This window comes from Anabrus simplex, chromosome 12 (assembly GCF_040414725.1).
Source record: "Anabrus simplex isolate iqAnaSimp1 chromosome 12, ASM4041472v1, whole genome shotgun sequence".
Taxonomy (NCBI): Eukaryota; Metazoa; Arthropoda; class Insecta; order Orthoptera; family Tettigoniidae; genus Anabrus; species Anabrus simplex.
In genome coordinates this window covers 10,139,104-10,161,845 of record NC_090276.1, presented here as the reverse complement: position 1 = coordinate 10,161,845, position 22,742 = coordinate 10,139,104, and the positions used below count along the sequence as shown (strand labels likewise).

At 37.3% G+C, this 22,742-nt stretch overlaps 1 protein-coding gene across 1 annotated transcript in view; it reads left to right on the top strand.

Moving 5' to 3' along the window:
• Afti (aftiphilin) overlaps nucleotides 1-22,742 on the top strand; it is a 59,784-nt gene that overhangs the window by 13,963 nt on the left and 23,079 nt on the right. Inside the window, exons 3-4 of the mRNA XM_067156447.2 lie at nucleotides 5,802-6,023; nucleotides 21,402-21,566. Of these exons, the coding sequence (XP_067012548.2) occupies nucleotides 5,802-6,023; nucleotides 21,402-21,566 (387 nt within the window). The remainder of the gene's footprint in view (nucleotides 1-5,801; nucleotides 6,024-21,401; nucleotides 21,567-22,742) is intronic.

The window sequence follows — 22,742 nt, the reverse complement described above, 5'->3', positions numbered from 1 at the left end:
TTGTATTCTTCTTTCTTTCTTTCTTTCTTTCTTTCTTTCTTTCTTTCTTTCTTTCTTCTTCTTCGTTATGCCCATTCAAAGAACGCATTTGAACTTGTTCATTGGCCTGATGGTTTCCGCCTTCTTATCCTCCCAAAATCTCTGTGTGTTGCATCTTGTGTTATGTGGACCACTTCCTACCAGTTTTCTTTTTAGATTTGTGCTTGGCTACTATTGTGCTAAAAGCTCCCACAGTCTTCTATGATCTCATAGTTCATTAGCTTCATGTCCCATATTGATGATTCCAATGATCACGATTATAAGGCTGGATTTTCCCACCTAATCAATACTTTTATTTATATTAAAGTAGCCCTACTTAAAACATTCTTTTAGTACTAGTTTTGGCCCTATAATAGGCCATCTTCAGCTGTTGAAGAACCTTGATTTTTGTTAAAATAACATACACTATTAAATACTACTTATTCTAAGTTTAGGAGGAGTTATTTCTAAGTTTAAATGATAGATTGTTATGATAAAACATGCGTCAATGAGATTTGTGAAAGTCTAAAATTATCTAATAGTACATTGTGAAGTGTCACTGGTCTTCATGTTCCTTTAACATTCTTTTGATTTCTATCTTACAGTGTTAGACACTCCTTATTCTAAGTTTTATGGCTTATTTCAATTTTGTGATAAATCTTGCATTAATAGGGAGTCTAAAAATTATCTAAAAGTTTGTTTGTGAAGTATCACTGGTCTTGATGTTTTATTAACACACTTTTATGATTTCTATATTAAGGCATATTTTATGTTTTAAATGCCAATTTTGGTGAAACGAATAAATTGGGTTGAAATCTTCATAGAGTTCGAGCACTGCTCGAGGTCAGGTTGTCTTAAGTTTAATGCCCCATGTTTTGGAGTAATATGGTGAGTGTTCCTTCCTTCGTAATTTGTGGTCTTTGGTTTGTATTCTTCTATGTGTTGTCCTGTGGAAGAAAATTGGTTGTATTTTACAGTGTTTACATGTTCATTGTACCAGATGAAGAGTCCGAAATAACTTGCCTCACATTTAGTACGTTTCATTTGGTATACTCATGAGTGGTTTTATTTGTTGTTTTCATTGACGGATTTGGTATTGTGCAGAATTGGTGTCAGTATTGCAAGAAGTTTTAAAAGCTAATCTTAAGTTATGTCTTATGAAGATGTCGGTTATGAGATGGACACTGGCATTGTTAAAAGTGAAAATTACATGGTCTTTCTTTTATTTGTTTTCTGTGATTAATTTTGATTTCGGTTGATATTTTATTTTTTTGGATGATTTTATTTACTGATTCTTTGTTATATCCGTTTTGTTTAGCTATTTCATGGATTATATTAAGTTTTTTTTTTTTTTTTTTTTTTTTTACGTCTTTGTGAAATAGGGGTATACTAAAGACTCTGTATATCATATTATGGTAGGCTGCCTTTCTATGGGCATTGGAATGGGTGGAATCTTGTTTTATTGTATTTGAAGTTTGTGTGGGTTTTCTATATATTTTATACGTTAGATGATCTTCATGTCTGGTGACAGATATTTAAATCTAAGAATTTCATTTTTGTCCATATTGAACTGAGAATGGAAGATAGGAAAACTTAAAAGGGTCCACCTTTTCAGTACAAAAATGTTATAGTTTATTTATAACATATATTTGCACTTGGAACTAGTTTCGACGCTGTTTGGCGTCATCATCAGCTAAAATGTGGGAAATAGGCCACCATGTAGACATTTATATTACACAAGGCGTTACATTAAACAATACACATCCTACAAGGAGACAAAAACAGGGACGAATACAGAAACAAATGAATCGTTGAGAAAGCAAAAGTTATACATATTAAAAACAACCCTAACCACACATGTATAATATGTATAACTTTTGCTTTCTCAACGATTCATTTGTTTCTGTATTCGTCCCTGTTTTTGTCTCCTTGTAGGATGTGTATTGTTTAATGTAACGCCTTGTGTAATATAAATGTCTACATGGTGGCCTATTTCCCACATTTTGGCTGATGATGACGCCAAACAGCGTCGAAACTAGTTCCAAGTGCAAATATATGTTATAAATAAACTATAACATTTTTGTATTGAAAAGGTGGACCCTTTTAAGTTTTCCTATCTTCCATGGTGACAGATATGTCTAGATAATTTCATGTGCAGTCTGTTTCAGTCTCTATTGTAAATTTTATGTGAGGGTCCAATTTGTTTATCTGTTCTAATGTTATTCCCATCTGTGAATCTTCCATCTAATACAATAAAATTGTTGTCCAAAAACCTGCACCAAAAGAAAATATTTCTGCTTTTGCTGATCTTTGAATGTTTGAGATATTCTATATAACTTCCAGCTACCCCATAGGGAAGCCCTGTTGTTTGTTTTTTCCCTTCTTGTTCCTTTTTCTCGCAGAAAGTTCACTATCATGAGGGAGTGTAAACTTCTCATTTTTGTTTCCCATATTAAAGTTGTCATTTCGTGGATGTTGAATTTCTGCATCAAGGATAATCTTCTCCCCCCCGTCCATGTTTTCCTTCTATGATCACTTACATCAGACTGCATTTGTCATTGTTGAAGATGTGATCGAAAGAAGCTTCTTTCCTGCCCAACACAGTACCTTCTCATTGGTGAACTAGTCTACCCACAGGATCACAAACATTCTGTGATACATTCACCCTAGCGCTAGATTCATTATCAAAGCCCTCAGTGTCCTTTCTTCGACACGGGAAAGCAGCACTGGTAGCACACAACATTTCGTGACATGCCAGCTAGTTTCGAATTGGTCATCACAGTGACATACTTACTCCTTAACGCCAATTCTGGTTTTACTTTCTGTGTCCCAGTCCAATTCTTGTGTTGGCCTGCATCCTAGGTACTTGAAATGTGACATCCTTTCGGTGAGTTTCCATCTAGGATGATAACAGCGTTGTTGATTGTTTGCTTACTACGTTAATATCCAAAAGTAAATTGTCAGCCATATGAGTGTGCAAGGAACAAATGAGTGTCAAATCAAGTCAAGAGTCGGCGGCATAAGAAAGGAATACACATAATAGCATGAACACAATGATAGGTCAGTGCGAAGAGGGAGCAGCGGTTATGTGAAGGAATCGCATAAATGAAATTTCATTGTCATTTTTGTCCTAAATGGAGGATAATAAGTGTTTTCATGCAAATCGACAGTAAAATTAGTGGTAAATTAATAAATACAATTATTACTAGAGAAATACAGATACGTAACTACAGCGACTATTGCGCTGTAGACACGACTCTCTTCTGTGGCGTGTCGCTTCATCGTGCTGTCTTTTGTTTCATTTCTGAGGTCCAGGGCTAGCACCAACAATTGGAAGTGCTATATCTGTGAATTCTCTAAATCTTTATCCATCATTACAAGTTGTCCATTTCATGACCGTATCGATGTTTAATCAAGAAGTAAGTATAAATAACCACCTAATCGATACTTTATTAATGCCTCAGGCAAAATTGAATAAAATTAAAACTTACAGGACATGTTTCGACCACATACACTGTCAGCTTCAGATAGATAGGCTCTCTCCTCACGAATCTGGACTCCGTAGTCAGGGAACATGAGTAATACAAGCGGGCCACGTAACATTAGAAAACAGACTGTCCAACTTCAATAACAACTTACTTGTATCAGCCTTTGACTGAACATAATAATTAAGCCAACAGTGTACAGATATCAATTGAAGTACATCAGCGGACAATGAAAATATTGAAACAAAAAGGCCCCCAGCTCAAAACTGTTTTAACAAGTGGTCGAAACATGTCCTGTAAGTTTTAATTTTATTCAGTTTTGCCTGAGGCATTAATAAAGTATCGATTAGGTGGTTATTTATACTTACTTCTTTATCCATCATGACGATCATGGGCAGTTCACATGTAAAGTGGAGGTGAAAAGTATATCGTAAATAACACAAAAATGATTTTTCTTGAAAGAAAAACAGCATGATCCGTGGACTAATAATTTTATATATATATATATATATATATATATATATATAGATGAGTATTGGGCACAAGTCAACAACTCGCTTCACCAAGTAACATCAAGCAAAGCAAAGCAAAGAAGTTCAGAGAAGTTATGTGAGCAAAGATTTCACACACAAAAGTGTTACATGAACAAAAGACATACTGAAGTGCTGTGACGTAATGGAATTCATAGTCGTAAAATAGCAAAGTATGTATATATTTTTCTAGTAATAATTGTATTTATTAATTTACCGCTATCTTTACTCTTAATTTGTGTAATAGCAATTATTTTCTTCCATTTAAGACAAAAATCATAATAAAATTTCATTGATAGGATTCATTCACGTAGCTGGGAGCAACCAATAGGAGGTGAGGACAAGGACAATCTCCACATCTTCATACACTGTCAGCTTCAGATAGATAGGCTCTCTCCTCACGAATCTGGACTCCGTAGTCAGGGAACACGAGTAATACAAGCGGGCCACGTAACATTAGAAAACAGACTGTTCAACTTCAATAACAACTTACATGTATCAGCTTATGACTGAACATAATAATTAAGCCAACAGTGTACAGATATCAATTGAAGTACATCAGCAGACAATGAAAATATTGAAACAAAAAGGCCCCCAGCTCAAAACTGTTTTAACAATCACCACCTCACGTTTTTAAATTTTCATAGTTTTGTTACGGAAAAATGTTTTTAACAAATACTTCATATTGTGTGCCTGATGTTTTTAATTCATTACATATATATCTTACTGAGGATATACATATTATATCTTACTGTCCATGTAAAGTTTCATCTTCATTGGGTGTAAATATTGTAGTATTGACTAGGAGGATAATCAACATAATTTGGTACAATTTTGTAAAAAGTTCAACCGTCAATATGGATCTAACATGAGATTTATAGTCTGTAATGGGTTGATAGTATACATGATGCAAAGACGATATCCATCATTTTTGAAAATTCTCACTGCATAGAATCCAGAACCATCCAAAGTATCTTATTCTAGCTTCACAATTGGAGACATCGGTTTTAATTCTGTAACACTTGGAGTCACCAGTACTGTTATGGTGTTATATGCTCTCTGGGTTCATGGTTTTTCTACACCTCTGCTTTCTGAAAATCTTCAACTTCTATCTACAAATCCTTTACCGAGCTCGATAGCTGCAGTCGCTTAAGTGCGGCCAGTATCCAGTATTCGGGAGATAGTAGGTTCGAACCCCACTGTCGGCAGCCCTGAAAATGGTTTTCCGTGGTTTCCCATTTTCACACCAGGCAAATGCTGGGGCTGTACCTTAATTAAGGCCACGGCCGCTTCCTTCCCACTCCTAGCCATTTCCTGTCCCATCGTCGCTGTAAGACCTATCTGTGTCGGTGCGACGTAAAACAACTAGAAAGAAAAAGAAAAAAAACTATCTACAAATCAACAGAAACCAACATGTTTGAACATTGCTAAAATGATATTGAACTCATTTTGGCCCAGTTTCCAATGTTCGTTAGTTCTGTGAATGGCCACAAAATGAATTCCCCTTGTTTACAAAGCCACAGGCAAAAACTACTTATATAAAAATTAAGAATAACTGAAAAATAAAATACCTGATCAGAAATTTCCACCTTCAATTTTTAATTTTCGATTGTCTTTAATCTTGAAAAGTGATTATTTATATTTAAAAATTAGAATTTTAAGTGTGACTCAGTGGTCAGAGTATTGCCGTTTTTTATTGCATTATAATTTTTGAACCTATATGAAACGAAACAAGCAAAGTTTTGTCAAAGTGTTGCTTTTGTTCCAGTTGCTGTCCCGACTGCAGAACGTCGTGTGCACCCTGTTCCCCAGCCCGGCCGACTCATCGACCGCGGAAGAAGGCGTCCTTTGCGAACGTCTCGAGAGTTACAGTCCCGTATGGAGCCAACTCAAGGATGTGGAGACGAGCCATGCCTTGTCCTACCAATGGTCCGGCTCGGCAGCTAACAAGATACTCCTCTCTGCACTGGGCATTGATTCGCGTAACATTGTAAGTAGAGAGCATGGCACTGCATGTAAGGAATGAGGAGCATTGTACTAACAGCAACCCTTGTAATTTGTCTCTCAAGTGTCAAAATTACTGTCAATAAAAATTTGGTTTAATATACGGAGTGAGTTCATTAAGTATTAGCTGTTTTATTATTGATGTTCAGGTTGAAATTTTAAGATGCGGTCTTGGTAGCTGTAGAGAAAATTTACAACACCATACTGTGTTCTCCCCAGAAATGTTGTCAGCCGGGTGGCAGGAATGAGTAGCCAGGCAGGGAATACTACGTAAAAAATTAATATCATAAAATTTCAATGTATTCCCCTCTGGGCACTAACATTAATATCAGAGAGGTAAACATTAACTGCAAAACTGAACTATTTTAGTGTTATCACAAGAATGACATAGCAGAGTATTTTGAACTTGTAGTGTTCTACTACTCATTCATAATCATGTAACACCAGGGCATGCCAGTCGGTTGCTGTGGAGTGCCATATGGGTTTGTGACATCCCACGGAATATAGAGTGCTCACGTTCGCATGCAATTCCATGCTAATACAGACACCGCTCGCATGCAACACTGTGATAGTCAAGCTAAACATATAAACGTCTGTGTCTTCTTCTTCTTCCAGATACGTTTCTGCTTATGCAGGTCGTTCACAGAGCCTTTTCCAATACATTCGATCCCAGGCTCGTTTGATTGTTGAAAGTGATGTTAATACGCTACCACTGGCTTGCTTGGCTTATGATGGATCTTTGTGTTAATATTTTGTTATGCACTAGGTGGTTGGTACCTGGCATGCATTTCCTCTTGTCAGTAAGTTTTACGGTTTACCCGCCAATACTCGGGAGGTTAATTGCGACGGGGTTGCCACATCCCTATGCCAATAAACAACGAATTCAGGTGGCATTGGCCACAGCTGTGGCTGGTTTGTTATGCATCTCTCTTGTAATCCGCACCACCAGAAGGTTGCATGTTGTGATGACCACATTTAAATAAATGTACAGACATGCCAAAAATATTCAGAAAATTGTGGAGAGAAACACTCAAAACAAAATAAAGAAAATCACAAAACATATGGGGGAAAAGTTTCATTTTTTTGGTTGTTTTGTTATTTTTTAGATTTCTATGTCTTAATTTCATCAAATTCTTTCTATATGCTTACATAAATGGCGATTTATTTGTATGATGTTTATTGTAACGTGAGTGGATACATGCCATTCTTTGTTTTTCCACTTGGTGTGAAAAATGAACGGATTTCTCAGCAATGAATTGCCTAGTTACATGAAAGTACATTACACAAAATCAACTTTTCTTCTTATGCTATTTTTACGGGCACTTTCTCTCAAAGCATTGATACTTTGTCAATATATGAATTTTTCATCTAAACAGTGTTATATGGCTGAAGATGTTAATAATATATGAAACATGTGCCACTTTTAACCAATAAGTTGCCTTGAGCAACTAGTGTATTGACAAGGTGGAAAATAAAAAATTACTTAGTTGTGAATGAAAGTACATCTCGAACATGGCATGTTGGCTTGCTATTTCCAAATAATAGGCAATGAGTTGCCTAGTTACATGAAACTACATCTTGACCATGGCATTTTGGCTTGCTATTTCCAAATAACAGGCAATGAGTTGCCTAGTTACATGAAAGTACATCTTGAACACGGCATTTTGGATTGCTATTTCCAAATCACAGAATTGCCTAGAACTACTTCAGGTTTATCTGACAAATGCTGCAGTAATTTTCCACAATGCATAGAATACTATCTGAAAGCGTATCATAATCATAACTTAAATTTATCATTCATCGTTATAAAGCTGAAAGACTGATCTACATAATTTTGATAAAAATAAAAAGTCATTGTCATTATGTTGAATTAATCATAAAAAAGGATTTTTATAAAATATTTTAAATAAAAATGATTGACTATTTTGCTCTAAAAAATGACATTTTCACAAACAATTTCTCTCAAAAATATGACACTCCCAAAGTTAATCAACAACCAGTTTTAAGTTCTTTCTGTTAGTTACAGGGAAAAAAAAAACAATCACATTGGCTGCCATTTTGCTCAGTGCAACCTCAGTGTCAACATGAAAGTGCTTCTGTAGCCAAATAGTAGCGTATGATCGTCATTTGTTTCTCATAGTCTTTCAAAACGGTTGAGACGCTGGCCTTCAACCCCGACTTGGCAGGTTCGATCCTGGCTCAGACCGTTGGCATTTGAAGGTGCTCAAATACGTCAGTCTCGTGTCAGGAGATTTACCGGCACCTAAAAGGACTCCTGCGGGACAAAATTCTAGCACCTCGGCTTCTCCAAAAACAGTCAATAGTAGTTAGTGGGACGTAAAAATAGTGACATTATTTATTATTATCTTTCAAAACAAAACATAAAACAGTGCAGAATCGGCATGACGTGAGATTAAAGCCATCTGGTGATTTATCATAATCTATTAGTTTCATGTCCGTATTGATTTTGATATTCATAGATATTTTTTTGAAGCTTCCACCTAATCAATACTTTATTTATCTATTACACTAGCCTGCAAAAAAAAACTTTTTTTGGACGGTAAAAACAAAAATAGGTGGGTTTTATGAATTTCTTAACGCAGAATTCGAGAACAAAAAAAATAGTTTTGGCGTATCACATCTGGTTTAGTGGCAATTTTACAAAATGTTATTTTGTTCTTACGTAAAATTGTTGATACTTAGTATTGATTAAATCTGATATATTAATGTAAATTTCAGCTTGCAAAATGTAATCATATTTTGCATGCATTAAATGCACATAAATGCTGCTTTGTAAGCAAGTAGATGGTTTGTATTATATTTTTAATGTATATTGAAATTCGTGAAACTGAAGCATAAAGCGACTATTTAGTTTCAGCTGTACAGTTGCTTTTAAATTAATATAACAGTACCTTGAATAAAAATTACATGGTTAAACATACGTAGTTTTGTTACTTACATTATGTGGAGGTTAGATTCACACCTCCGTCTTTTCCCGTTTTCCATGGAATTTCCGGGTTTTTGAAGTTCTTGAATGATCTCTAGAAGGGTCATCTTGTGCAGTCGACCAACAGTAATCGGCCATCTTATTCACATCCAACATCCCTGATAGCGTCGTTTTGAATGTTTGAGATCCTGGTGAAACCTTTCACCTTGTTCTTCACTGACAGCTCCTAAATTTGGAGGGAAATAATCCAGATGCGAAGCTAAGAAATGAAGCTTAAGGCTCATATTACAACAGAGTTCCTTAAACTTTACCAACATTTTCCTTACAAGTTCTTTGTATTGAGGGTCCTTAATGTTGCCAAGGAATTTAGTCACTACATCTTTGAATGCGCTTCATGCCTCTTTCTCAATTTTGGTCATCGTGTCTCTGAAATTTTTATCCTTTATCAGTTTACGAACCTGTGGTCCATCAAATACGCCTTCTTCGATTTTTGCATCTGATAATGAGGGAAATTTAGTGGATAAATATTGGAAGCATAGGCTACTTTTATCTAATGCCTTGACATACTGTTTTATCAATCCTAATTTGATGTGCAAGGGTGGAAGTAGAATTTTTTCACGGTCAATAAGACTTACATTCAAGATATTTTTGGATCCTGGTTGTAGTTGTTTCCTTTCTGGCCAATTCACTGTATCCCAGTGTTTATCCCATGACCTGCTATCCCATTCGCATAGGAAACAGGGACATTTTGTATAGCCTTTTTGTTGTCCCAGCAACAATCCAATGATCTTCAAAAATCACCGCAAATTTGCTATCCATGCTCGTGATATTCAATTTTTTCAAGCACTAACTTTAAGGTCTCGTATGTTTGAGACATTTTTGTGGAGTGTGCAAGTGGTATGATTGCCAGAACATTTGCATTATGAAGCAAAGAGTCAATAAAAACACGCCAGTTACTAGGATCATACTCTTTCTCTCCCAATTGACGTAGAAGATTTGAAACATCCATACAAAATACAAGTTCATCTTCGTGAGTATAATACTTTCAGGCTGTTTTCTTTGAAAGGAAACTGCTTTATCAGTCCATCATAAACATTGCATAAGGGCTGGGGCTTTTAACACGGTATGTTTATTCAAGTGGTTTAAGATGAAAGACAAACGCTCAACTGTCTTATCTTCAATCCTACATACCTCGCGGTCTATTGCTTATCTGGGGGAGTTTGTTATGAATTTACCAGGAAACCCCCAACTACAAAATGAAAATTTATAATAAAATGCAAACAGTAACAAATCAAATCACATAATTGTATTCTAAAAAAAGTTGCGCGAGAACATCTCTCAACATTACATCTTACGAATTCATGCAGATACTAAAACACCGAATTGCGTCAAAACTAGACGTGATAGGAGAAAAATAGCATCATTTTCGGAATCAGGGCAGCGATTTCCATAAGAATTACAGCTGGCTAACATAACATATAATTAAAACATCACTAATACAATAAGAATGTCACATAGTATAAATAAAAGCATTGTCAATTTACAATATTCTTCGTCCTGACTTAAACATTCGTCAAGTTAGGTGATGTGAGAATTAATACTTACTGTATACTCTATTATTCTGTACATGGATTATATATGTTTAAAATACAAAGTTCTTGGATTTAAAATGTTCACTGTTCCAGACTAAAACTTATAGCTGAATTGACAAAGCTTTTTTTGAGGCACAAGTAAATTCATACGGCGTTTTGTATTTTGTACTTACCTTACATCATATGGTCAGCCATGTTTGTCTACTAATGACATAAAGTTGCTTAAAATGATGTTAACAATTATTTTAAAGTATTATCAGGTTCATTGTCTGTATTTGATGATATAAAACTTTGTTGTTCTACATTGGAATGAAGCTTAATCTATCAGGCACACTGTTGTTCAGCATAGAGCTGTTGCATGGCATACTTTTAGTCCATGTTAAGGATTGTGATCGTGCTAGGAAACATTGTATAAATGCTTAGTAGAATTTGTGTGATATTGCAAGTAGATCGTTAATCTTGCGACGTGCTTCCCTTAGTCTTTATGTTGTCTATTTTCGTTAAAATATCGTGACGTGTTGTTTGATTTTGATTTTGACGTATCGTACGTTATATGATTAGTGTGAAAACTCCTTCTTCACTTTTATGTTGTTGAACTCTGGCACCCATACCACGGACATTTCGGTTAATTATGTTGATTAATTTAATTTATTTCAAGTATTCATTTTATTTATTTATATATTTTTATTTATGATATTATTTATTATTATTCTAAAAAGTTACAACAATCAGCTACTGAACATATGCACTTAAACGTCAGTTGACGTGTTTGACACTGCCAGCGCGCCAGTTTTAAAATGTTGATCGGCGTGTTTGGAGCTGAGTGAGTTAAAATCGATGTCCTTGCACATATGTCTAACACTTTTTCACAAAGTGTTGGACATATGTGCAATGTATTGTTGGTCCGTTATTGCACAATATAAATTTTCCAGCTACATTCCTGGTTGCCAGCATTTTGCCCCAGTGTGCTAAGTTGGGCTCATCAGTTGATAAATAGCACAGCTACCAAGACGCATGGCTAGTGCATACCATGGAGGCCACAGCATTGGCTACTTGGAGCCACCGTCAGTGCCAATGCACTATGAGAGACTTTGTCTCATTTTCAAAAATTGATGCCTGCCTGGCCATCAGATGATAATGATGATGATTCCCAAAGGGAACCTGAAATATTTGTTCCGATTGAGTAAATTTGTAATACCAATATAGTTGGTCCGTTATTGGACATTAAAAATTTTCCAGCTAACTCGTTCCTGGTTGCCAGCATTTCACCCCAGTGTGTTAAGTTGGGCTCATCTGTTGGTAAATAGCATGCCTACCAAGACGCATGGCTAACAACTGATGAGCCCAACTTAGCACACTGAGGCAAAACGCTGGCAACCAGGAATGAGTTAAGATGGAGTGAAACGGGCAAGTTGGCCATGTGGTTAGGGGCGTGCAGCTGTGAGCTTGCAAAGTGGAAAAGGCGTGAAAGCTGTTGAAATTCAACAGTAGATTAGGGAAGTGTATGGAGAACACACTATTAGCAAAGGAATGTTAAGAAAATGGGTTAGAGCCTTTAAAGAAGGCCATACTTACTTCCACAACAAGAAGCGTAGTGGGCGAACGCCTGTCAATACTGAAGACTCAGTGCTGAGGTCTGATGCTTTACATTTTCGTCATTAAGTTATGACTTGCCTGAAATTTCAAGGAATGTACTTTATGAAATTGTGTCAGTACGCTTAGATTATTGGAAGTTGTGCTCGTGCAATCCAAAACAAATGGCTTATGGTCACATGGGGAATTCTTTTGCTTCATGACAATGAAAGGCCTCGCGGCTAATCGAACCCAAGACCTCATCACTTCATTTGATTGGAGACAATTTGTTCATCCTCCGTATAATTATGATCTAGTGTCTAGTGACTACCACTTGTTCCTGCGCCTGGAAAAGCATTTAAGAAGTCAACGTCGCGACGAGGATGACCTTAAAACGACCGCGGCAGTGGTTGGCACATCAGGCGGCAGATTTCTATGCGGGTAGAATTCAGAAAGTGACTTCATGATATGACAAATGCATTAATATACTTGGAGCTTAACATTGAGAAGTACCGGGCGAGTTGGCCGTGCGCGTAGAGGCACGCGGCTGTGAGCTTGCATCCGGGAGATCGTGGGTTTGAGCTCCACTGTCGGCAGCCCTGAAGATGGTTTTCCGTGGTTTCCCATTTTCACACCAGGCAAATGCTGGGGCTGTACCTTAATTAAGGCCACGGCCGCTTCCTTCCAACTCATAGGCCTTTCCCATCCCATCGTCGCCATAAGACCTATCTGTGTCGGTGCGACGTAAAGCAACTAGCAAAAAAAAAAAAAAAACATTGAGAAGTAGTTTAAGGTACAGGCTTACGTGTTAAAGAAAGAATTGTTTAAAAAATTGAGTTACTTTTTTACTATACCAAAACAGTACTTACTTAAAAAACACGCCTCGTATGGTAAAGTAAATAGTTTTCTATCATTATAAGGTGTATTGATAAGGCTGAAGATGACCCAATACAAGGATCTAAACTAGTCCTGTTGTAATAAATAATATTAACGCATTTTATACAGTAGTGAATAGGTGGACCTTGTCATCCTTGTTGATAGTGAAAGTATGAATATGACAAACAGATTGGAGTAGTTGTAGTAGTTCTGTAGAAATGAAAAGGTTAGCACAGGATTGATCGGCATGGAGAGCTGCATCAAATCAGTCTGTGCCCTTATAACCCAAACAGAAACGGCAACAACAACAACGTTGTGATAAACAGAAATAGCCATGCAACCATTTTGTGATGGGGATGGTTACGCAATGAAATGCAGTACTAGATGCAGATTTTCGTCTCCACATATCTCTTTCAAGAATATAAAAATATTTTGCTATAATAATTCATATTATTAATGAAGGTTCAGATGTTAAGGAAAAAGTCATATTTCCTTCCTGGCCTTATTTTACCAGAAATCTGAAAAATAAGTGTGAATGATGTGTCCCTGACCCCGTTTAAAGCAAATTTTTATTGATTATGAATGCATATCTGAGCTGTCTTCATTTTTTGGTCGTATTTTGCTCGTTTTAATTATATAAGGTCATGTTTGGTTATATTTTGAGCATTTTTGCTTAATTTGTAGCGCCTTTTTTGTCTACGTCGAGTTTTAAACACAGGATTTCCAAATACTGTAGTAGATATTTTTTCTTTCATTTCCCAGAATGGACAGGTTTAGAAGACCTGGTTCCGAGGATGTATCATTGAAGAGGATATCACTCCAGTAGATATATTTAGCTGAGCACCAATTAGCAAACAAGGAAATTCCATGTTTTCTCTTGCCCATTTCATCCTTGACGGATCCAGTTACAGCCCTCTTCCCCTTTCACCAACAACAAAAATCAACAGATAGGTTATACTTCTAGTGCTACAGTCCTAAAGTGAAGTGCAGTGAAGATGTAAAATGAAGAAATAATGTGAAAGAGTTTGGTGAAGAGATCTTCTGACAGAACAATTCTCTTGTGTAAAGCGTCTGAATTTAAGGGAGCGGCAGTAAAGTGATTTAATGTGAATACATTTTAACGTACTGTACCTTTGTCAGTTTGCATGATTTAATCTGTCTACTGTATTATCACTAATCACTTTTTGGTACTTAAAGACATTTAATGTTGTAATACAGTCTAACCTTGATATCTTGAACCTCTAGTACTCGAATTTTCAGTACCTTGAAGTAACTTAAATTTCCCTGCTGTTTGTCCTATTCTTCACATGTATTTATTTCTCTATTACTTGAAATTCACTGGCATTTTGGAAGGGAGGGTGCGATCAGTCATTGAGAGGAAGTTGGATGAAAACCAGTGTGGTTTCAGACCACAGAGAGGCTGTCAAGATCAGTATGCGCCAGGTAATTGAAAAATGCTACGAGAGGAATAGGCAGTTGTGTTTATGTTCCGTAGATCTAGAGAAAGCATATGACAGGGTACCGAGGGAAAAGATGTTCACTATACTGGGGGACTATGGAATTAAAGGTAGATTATTAAAATCAATGAAAGGCATTTATATTGACAATTGGGCTTCAGTGAGAATTGATGGTAGAATGAGTTCTTGGTTCAGGGTACTTACAGGGGTTAGACAAGGCTGTAATCTCTCACCTTTGCTGTTCGTAGTTTATGTGGATCATCTGCTGAAAGGTATAAAATGGCAGGGTGGGATTCAGTTAGGTGGAAATGTAGTAAGCAGTCTGGCCTATGCTGAGGACTTGGTCTTAATGGCAGATTGTGCCAAAAGCCTGCAGTCTAATATCTTGGAACTTGAAAATAGGTGCAATGAGTATGGTATGAAAATTAGCCTCTCGAAGACTAAACTGATGTCAGTAGGTAAGAAATTCAACAGAATTGAATGTCAGATTGGTGATACAAAGCTAGAACAGGTCGATAATTTCAAGTATTTAGGTTGTGTGTTCTCCCAGTATGATAGTATAGTAAGTGAGATTGAATCTAGGTGTCGTAAAGCTAATGCAGTGAGCTCGCAGTTGCGATCAGCAGTATTCTGTAAGAAGGAAGTCAGCCCCCAGACGAAACTATCTTTACATTGGTCTGTTTTCAGACCAACTTTGCTTTACGGGAGCGAAAGCTGGGCGGACTCAGGATATCTTATTCATAAGTTAGAAGTAACAGACATGAAAGTAGCAAGAATGATTGCTGGTGCAAACAGGTGGGAACAATGGCAGGAGGGTACTCTGAATGAGGAGATAAAGGCTAATTTAGGAATGAACTCGATGGATGAAGCTGTACGCATCAACCGGCTTCGGTGGTGGGGTCATGTGAGGCGAATGGAGGAAGATAGGTTACCTAGGAGAATAATGGACTCTGTTATGGAGGGTAAGAGAAGTAGAGGGAGACCAAGACGACGATGGTTAGACGATTTAAAGGTAAGAGGTATAGAACTAAATGAGGCCACAACACTAGTTGCGAATCGAGGATTGTGGCGACGTTTAGTAAATTCACAGAGGCTTGCAGACTGAACGCTGAGAGGCATAACAGTCTATAATGATGATGTATGTATGTTGAAATTCGGTTACACTAATTTATCGATTTCTCGAAGCAAACATTTCCTTCCTTGTAGCAGAGAAACCCTGTAACTGTGCAATATGGCATTTGTGATTTGTGAGGAACAGTAACAAGTAAAGAAAGTGTCACAATGACGCTGGGAGCTATTATGACGGGAACAGAAAAACTAAAACTTGTAGTGATCGGAAAAACATGGAAGCCTCACTGTTTCTCGGGTGTGAATTAATTACCGGTCACGTACGAAAGCAACCCCCGAAGTTGCGGATGACAAGCTCCAATTACGAATATCGGCTGCGTGGTATTGACGAGAAGTTTCAACGTAAAGGGAAGAAAGGTTAACCGTAACAAGCAGAAGAGACTAACAGATTTTTTTTTCCAAAGATGTTAACGGAGGTATGTTTCTTCTTTCACTAATGTATGTACTGCATCCTGTCTTCTAAAAAGTTACTATAATAAGGATTATAATTAAAGTGATACCATAAAATAGTTTTATATATTTTTAAATACTGTTAAAAATAATGTATTCAGTATAAACCCGTAGATACAAATGATTCAATTATGTGCTATACATGTTCAAAAACCATATTCTCTATATCTTGAAATTTTGATAACTCGAAATAAAATTTAGCTCCCAAGGTGATTTGAGATATTGAGGTTGCACTGTACTCTCATATATTTGCAAATTATCATTGAATTCTCTCATATTTTACCTTTTTTTTTTTTTCAGTCATATTTAACTAGTTTTTAGGGCGTATTTGCTTGCATATATTTTACTTCTTCAGTTCATAAACTTCCGAACTCTATTAATGATTATTTTGAGAGGGAAATAATTTATGCAACAGGAGTGTTTATTATTACAGTTTCTCCTTAATCCCATTATGTGAGTTTGTTTTAATGTAAATGAACATGCTGGTTTTAAATTAATGGAAGGTAAAAATGCTCGTTTATAATATCCCGAGGTTATATAGACAGATGTCAGTGTGTACAGTACGCTGACCCAGGGCAAAGTGCGCCTCCAGCAGTCATTTGCCGCAACTCCTGTGCTTGCTGCAATCCTCTCATTGTGGCTAGATTCTAAACCGTGGCTGCTAGCGCTATGGGAACATGGATTTTTACAATTTGCAGTGTGTAGAATTGAATTGAATTTCAAATTTCAAAAGAACCTTAATATTTTTTGAGATATGCAGTATAGTTCTGTTTTTAAAAAGTAGAATTTTAAGAAAATATTTCACTGGATTTTTTTTTCTCTCCATTAATATTTCCATTAGCAGTGAAACAGGCTTTCCATGTATCGTATCGAGACAATTTCCAGGAAACATGTTTGAAAACCCTCAGCTACTCTTTCCGACTACATTCTAACTTTCTTTTTTTTTCTATCGCCTCCAAACAGCTCAGAGCACTTCTGCTCTAGGTATATTACAAATAATGATCAAGTTCCAAAGACATATGGAAGAACTGCTTCTACCAAATTTGATTGAATCCATCAATTACAAGAAATTTTGGTATGTATTGACAACATAACTTGAGAGAAAATAATATATATAGTTTTAATAATAATAATGTTATTTGTTTTACGTCCCACTAACTACTCTTTTACAGTTTTCGGAGACGCCGAGGTGCCGGAATTTAGTCCCGCAGGAGTTCTTTTACGTGCCAGTAAATCTACCGACACGAGGCTGTCGTATTTGAGCACCTTCAAATACCACCGGACTGAGCCAGGATCGAACCTGCCATGTTGGGGTCAGAAGGCCAGCGCCTTAACCGTCTGAGCCACTCAGCCCGGCATATATAGTTTTACCACCTAATCAATACACAATATTATAATCTAAAAAATATTATTTATCGAACAAAAGTGGACATGTTTCGACTCTTAGAGCTATCATCAGCACATGAACACTTAACACATAGGAGACGGCCATATTTGAATGTGCTACCCTCTAGAAATCGCAGGATTATTAATGATTTTTAAAATTTTTTCAATGCTAGGGGAAACCATGATTATAACAACTTTTGGAATATTTAGAAAGATCGCACTTTCTTCTACACAAAAATGAGTTTTAATTATCATAATAATGCAGCAATTTTTAAATATAAATTTATGAAGAAAATGTTTTACAAACGGGAAAAAATCTGACTCAGCTATGGATGCCAGTTCGGTTAATATTTCCAAGTCTGTCTAATATTTTGGACACGTACTGAAACACACTAATAAGATTCTAACCTAATTGGTCAATTGGCACTGGTATCGTTGTTTACAACCAGGTAGTTGCTTTCCCATTGTTCGTTGTTTGATGACGAGGTTGCATTGAGTTGCTGCAGGTTGTCATCTGTACTCGAGAAACACCCACATTTTTTAGGAAGCTTTATAAAACAGTATTACAGAACCTACTTCAGGGAACGGTATAAAACGACGTTACACCTCACACCAATTTGAAATTAGCTCATTATCTACATTTACTTGCCTGAGCACCAGAATCATCATGTTTACTTACTGAGTAATTGTTATCCTCATCCTAATTTTCAGAACTCATGTCTTCCATAAGAACATCCATTATGATTCGTCGTCAAAATTTCGTACACTTGAATTAGACATGCTAAATATTCACAAGAATTACACAAACAAGCCTGCCTCTCGAACACACACTCTTCCTGTCCGCATGTACCATACATACTTTCCTGCCCATTTCATAGCTGAGAGTCAACAATGACGCAGCCCCAGGTTATGTAGGAACGTGGCTGTGATATCAGTGCCTTGAAAGAAGAGCTCTTGACTTATGCTCATAACTAGTACATTGTATGCTTATAGAAGCATTCAACAGTATCGTAGTGAAGTCACAGCTCACTGAAATGACACCTACTCTTTTTAGCTATAGTGAAAACATGCCTGTAGTTTCTACGAGCGGTGTCTCCATTGTGTTAAATAAAATTAAAAGCACATTAGCATATAGATCTATGAAATGAGATTAATGCATGGATGCCCTGCAGCAGCTCAAAAGTTTGTATTTAATCTTAATATTATATATTTAGCCATCTTGTAGTGATTTTACAAACTTTTTATCAGTGAGCTCCAATATTTTGTTTTGAATTGTCTGCATTCATGATCTTTCTTTCAAGTGTATGTATGTTAACATTGTTTCCCAAAACCTTAAGCTAATGTGCTTTTAATCTTATTTAACTGTGTGCTGATGATGGCTCCAAGATCCAAAACATGTCTACTTTTGCTCCGTAAATAATATTTTTAGATTAAATATTGTGTATTGATTAGGTGGTGAAACTGAGTAAAACCTTGTTAATTTGAAGTCGTTGGGACGTAAAATCGGACTTCGAATTATGTGATTTCGAATTAACCACCAGAAGTGCCAACTCTTGCCACGTCACAAAATATTCTAAGGCCCGTTACTGCATGCAATTAATCTTGATTCACAGTTTAAACCTTTCAGGCGCCATGCAAAAAACTATTTCCGAAATGCAGCCAACAAGGTGCATCTACAATGTTCATATAATGCACTTGGATAAATCACTGACAAACATAACCTCACACAACGAAAGAAAAAACATACGATTCAAAGATGAGGACAAATTATGCTGGCTCCCCTGTGCACATGCTTTATTTTTTGGATTTTATTTAGCGTATGGCCCATACAATCAAGTTCAGTACAGAAATAAATTATATACATATTTACATATCAAGAAAAACAATGAACAAGAAAAGGCTCCTTACAACTGAATGTCAAAATCATTGATCCACTATATTGCTTCTGGAGTTGCCATCAGAAAATCCACTTTGCTGCCTGTGTATGCCCGCGTTTCACACTCTCTGACAATGTGGTGTATGGTTTGTCGTGCAGCTCCACAGTTACGCGCAGGTGTCGGCAACTTGTTCCATTTAATCAACATGTCTCTGCATCTGCCATGGTCTGTTCTTATTCTGTTCAGATCAGTCCATGTTTAACGTGGTAGCTGGAATCCACTTGGAAGTTTGGCATTTGAGAACATACTGTGCAGGTGCATCTCCATTGCTGCTTCCCACCGTCTTTTCCACTCCGTAGTTGGGTTGCAGCCTCTAGCAACCATGTCGGAGGCGTTACATAAAGTTGGATGGCGTGGACGTAATCTGTTTTGGTTGATAGTTTGTACACCTCATGTAGAGGTAGATCAGGATTCCTTAAGATTTTATTGAATTCCTTGATGAGAGTGGTGGATCTGTATAAATCAGATGGCATTATTCCAGATAAAAGCGGGAACCAATGTGTTGGCGTAGATCGAATTGTGCCAGTTATTATGCGCATAGTGGAATACAATTCGGTATCATTGAGTCTTGTGTGATGATTGTTCATCTATACCGGAGCACAGTACTCAGCACTTGATACACCAAGCCTTAAGCTGAAGACCATAAAATGCTTGCCGAAGAACGCCAGGTAGTTCCACAAAGCTTATGAATGATATTGTAACGTGTTTTCAGTTTCTGTGCGGAGTTCAGCAGATGTTGCTTGTAGGCTAGTGTTTCATCCAGTTATCACTGCGATCTCGTGGCAGTCGCATACAATGACATATCCAACACGTCATAACAGCTGTTTTAAGAGCTCTCTAGCAAGAAATACTGGATCAACCATTCGATTCCTCCAACTAAATTTCAAAAGTATCAAGCAAAGCAAAGTGTGACTATCTATTTTTTTGGATAATTGTACTGTTTGCTTTTTTCTTTTAGATGTCTTGTACTTGCACAGAAAGTGCCCGACGCCCTTAAAATATTGTGGCTTATCGAACTTTCCTATGACAAAGGGAAGATGTGTGCATTGCAATACAGTACAGTGACCCCTACCCTTGTACGGTTTCCTGGCTGGCACTTCTCTCCTTTAAAACCATAAGACCGTTTGGGCTCGGCATTGACAATATTGTTCGGTGCGTACAAATTGATAATGAGCCACGCCTTTTCACTAACTGTCGGCATCGCCATTATTTGCGGATTCTGCTTCTCCACACACTGCCTGTTACGTGATATTGCGGCATTCCTTAAAACACTGAATACAAAAGAATTACGATTTCACTCAAACTTAGCAATTATAAAGCCCACTGCAGACACACTGAAGTGAGTGAAAGTGCGGAAAGTTACCCCTGCACGTTCTGGAAGACATGTTCTATCATGACGCAGATAAATTTTGAATTTAAATTACTCTGTAAAATACTATTGTTTTAAAATGTAAAGGCAGCTTTGAATTAAAAATCTGAATTTTGGTAATGGGAGTGACATTGTTCTTTGAATTATGAATTATCCGTATTTCAAATTAAACCCATTTAAATAACATACAAAACTGTACCTCATGCTTCCGGAAACGAGAGCTCCTTAGAAATAAGTGGGATATTGAATTAACCGATTTTGAATGATCGAGGTTCTACTGTATATATTTTTCTGAAGTAAATCCATCTCCTCGCTAAGCTCCACCCGTTCTGCAAGTACCTCATACACCGAACAAAGTTGAACCTTTTATAGCAGGTGACATGCACGATTTATAATAGTAATCGCAAAGTAATTTCTCCCTCACTATATGTTCATACACTTTCTAGCAGTTGCAGGTAAGTATATTTCCTATTTTTCAAGCTAAAAGCTGTCTGCACTTGCTGTCAGAAATTTCCTGCTTTGGCACTGCAAATCAGGAAACAGCAAGATTAGTTGTTGGGACAACAGTGTGAGAGTAATCAGACTGGTGTAGAACCATAGAACCAATCCTCTTCGTCTTGTTCTCCTTAAAGTATCTCTCTCCATTCCAGTTGTTTGGACCTCGGTGGAACATGTCCGTACCAAGGTTTGCGGCTAACCTTGGTTTCAGCCCCCTGGAACCAGTTCGGGCATCACAGGGTTCCTCTGCCGTTCAGGCTCCAGTCATTGAAGCCACTCCTCCACCACCTGAAATCCCATCTGTTACAGGAACAGATGTAAGTAGAACATCAGGTTCATTTTCGTACATAGTGATAATTTAACAGTACCCATTACTTGCGATCCCTATATTTTTATTGATCACTTCCAAGATACAAGCTTATTAAAAACCTTTTTGTTCCTGTAACTGCTAACCTGTACAATACTTACGGGGACATACGATAATTTTGATCTTGATATGATATTCAATATTAGGTTGAACGATACTGGCAAAACATGATGATTTTGAAAACTGTTGGCAGTATCGCCCATATGCTGACATTGGATTTTCTCATGTTTGGACTCCTAGCATGATCAGAAAGTTAATTATTATAATGATTTTGATGCTGTTGTTACATGTTGGCAAGGCAGATAAATGAACATACAAACTGGTAGCATTAAACTCTAAAATTTGTTGACTAACTACTTATTCTTACACACTAACATGTAAACAACCAGGACTACAACTTCACGACACATCACACACAATTACACTAATTAGCGCTCTCTCAGTGTTCGTTACACTGATTCTCACTCAGTCCCAGAGTTACTCTTGCTGCCGCTATCACAGTCCTGAGTTCACAGACCGTACACGACAGTCTCACAGTTCAGTATGTCATATGCTGTCCACTCACACTTTTCAATCGACTTCATTCCCTGCCCCATGCCGATACCCAGTCGACATCTCACACTGCACCAGAATACGACGTTCGTTCCCCGAGAGACAATTCCACGATAACAGACCAGCAGAACGAACACTCAGTTCCATCGAACTCAGGCTGTCAGCGTCCACAGACTTGCTGCATTTTGCTCACAGACAGAGCACAACTAAACCCATACACTGGACCGAACTCCTGACTGACAAGTCTTGCATGTCTTATATAGCCAGGCAGCCCTTCGAAATACATCGGACACTAGAAGCCCGTGGAAGGCTCTCGGTTCACTGTTCTCGTTGTTTCTGGTCATAGTTAATGGCTCCAGAGAGACACTAGAGGAAGACCGGCACATTCCACTACCAGCTACTCCTTCCTGAGTGAACTTGTAGGCAGCGGCCAGTAGCTCAGCTGTGACGTCACTGCTGGTGAGTAGGCCAGAGCAGCTTGCTACACTCCGTAGTATAATTCCCTCCATAGTCATCTGCAGCGGCAGCAATGGTGGCCATGACGAAGCATACCGAAGCTTCTGAAATGATAAAG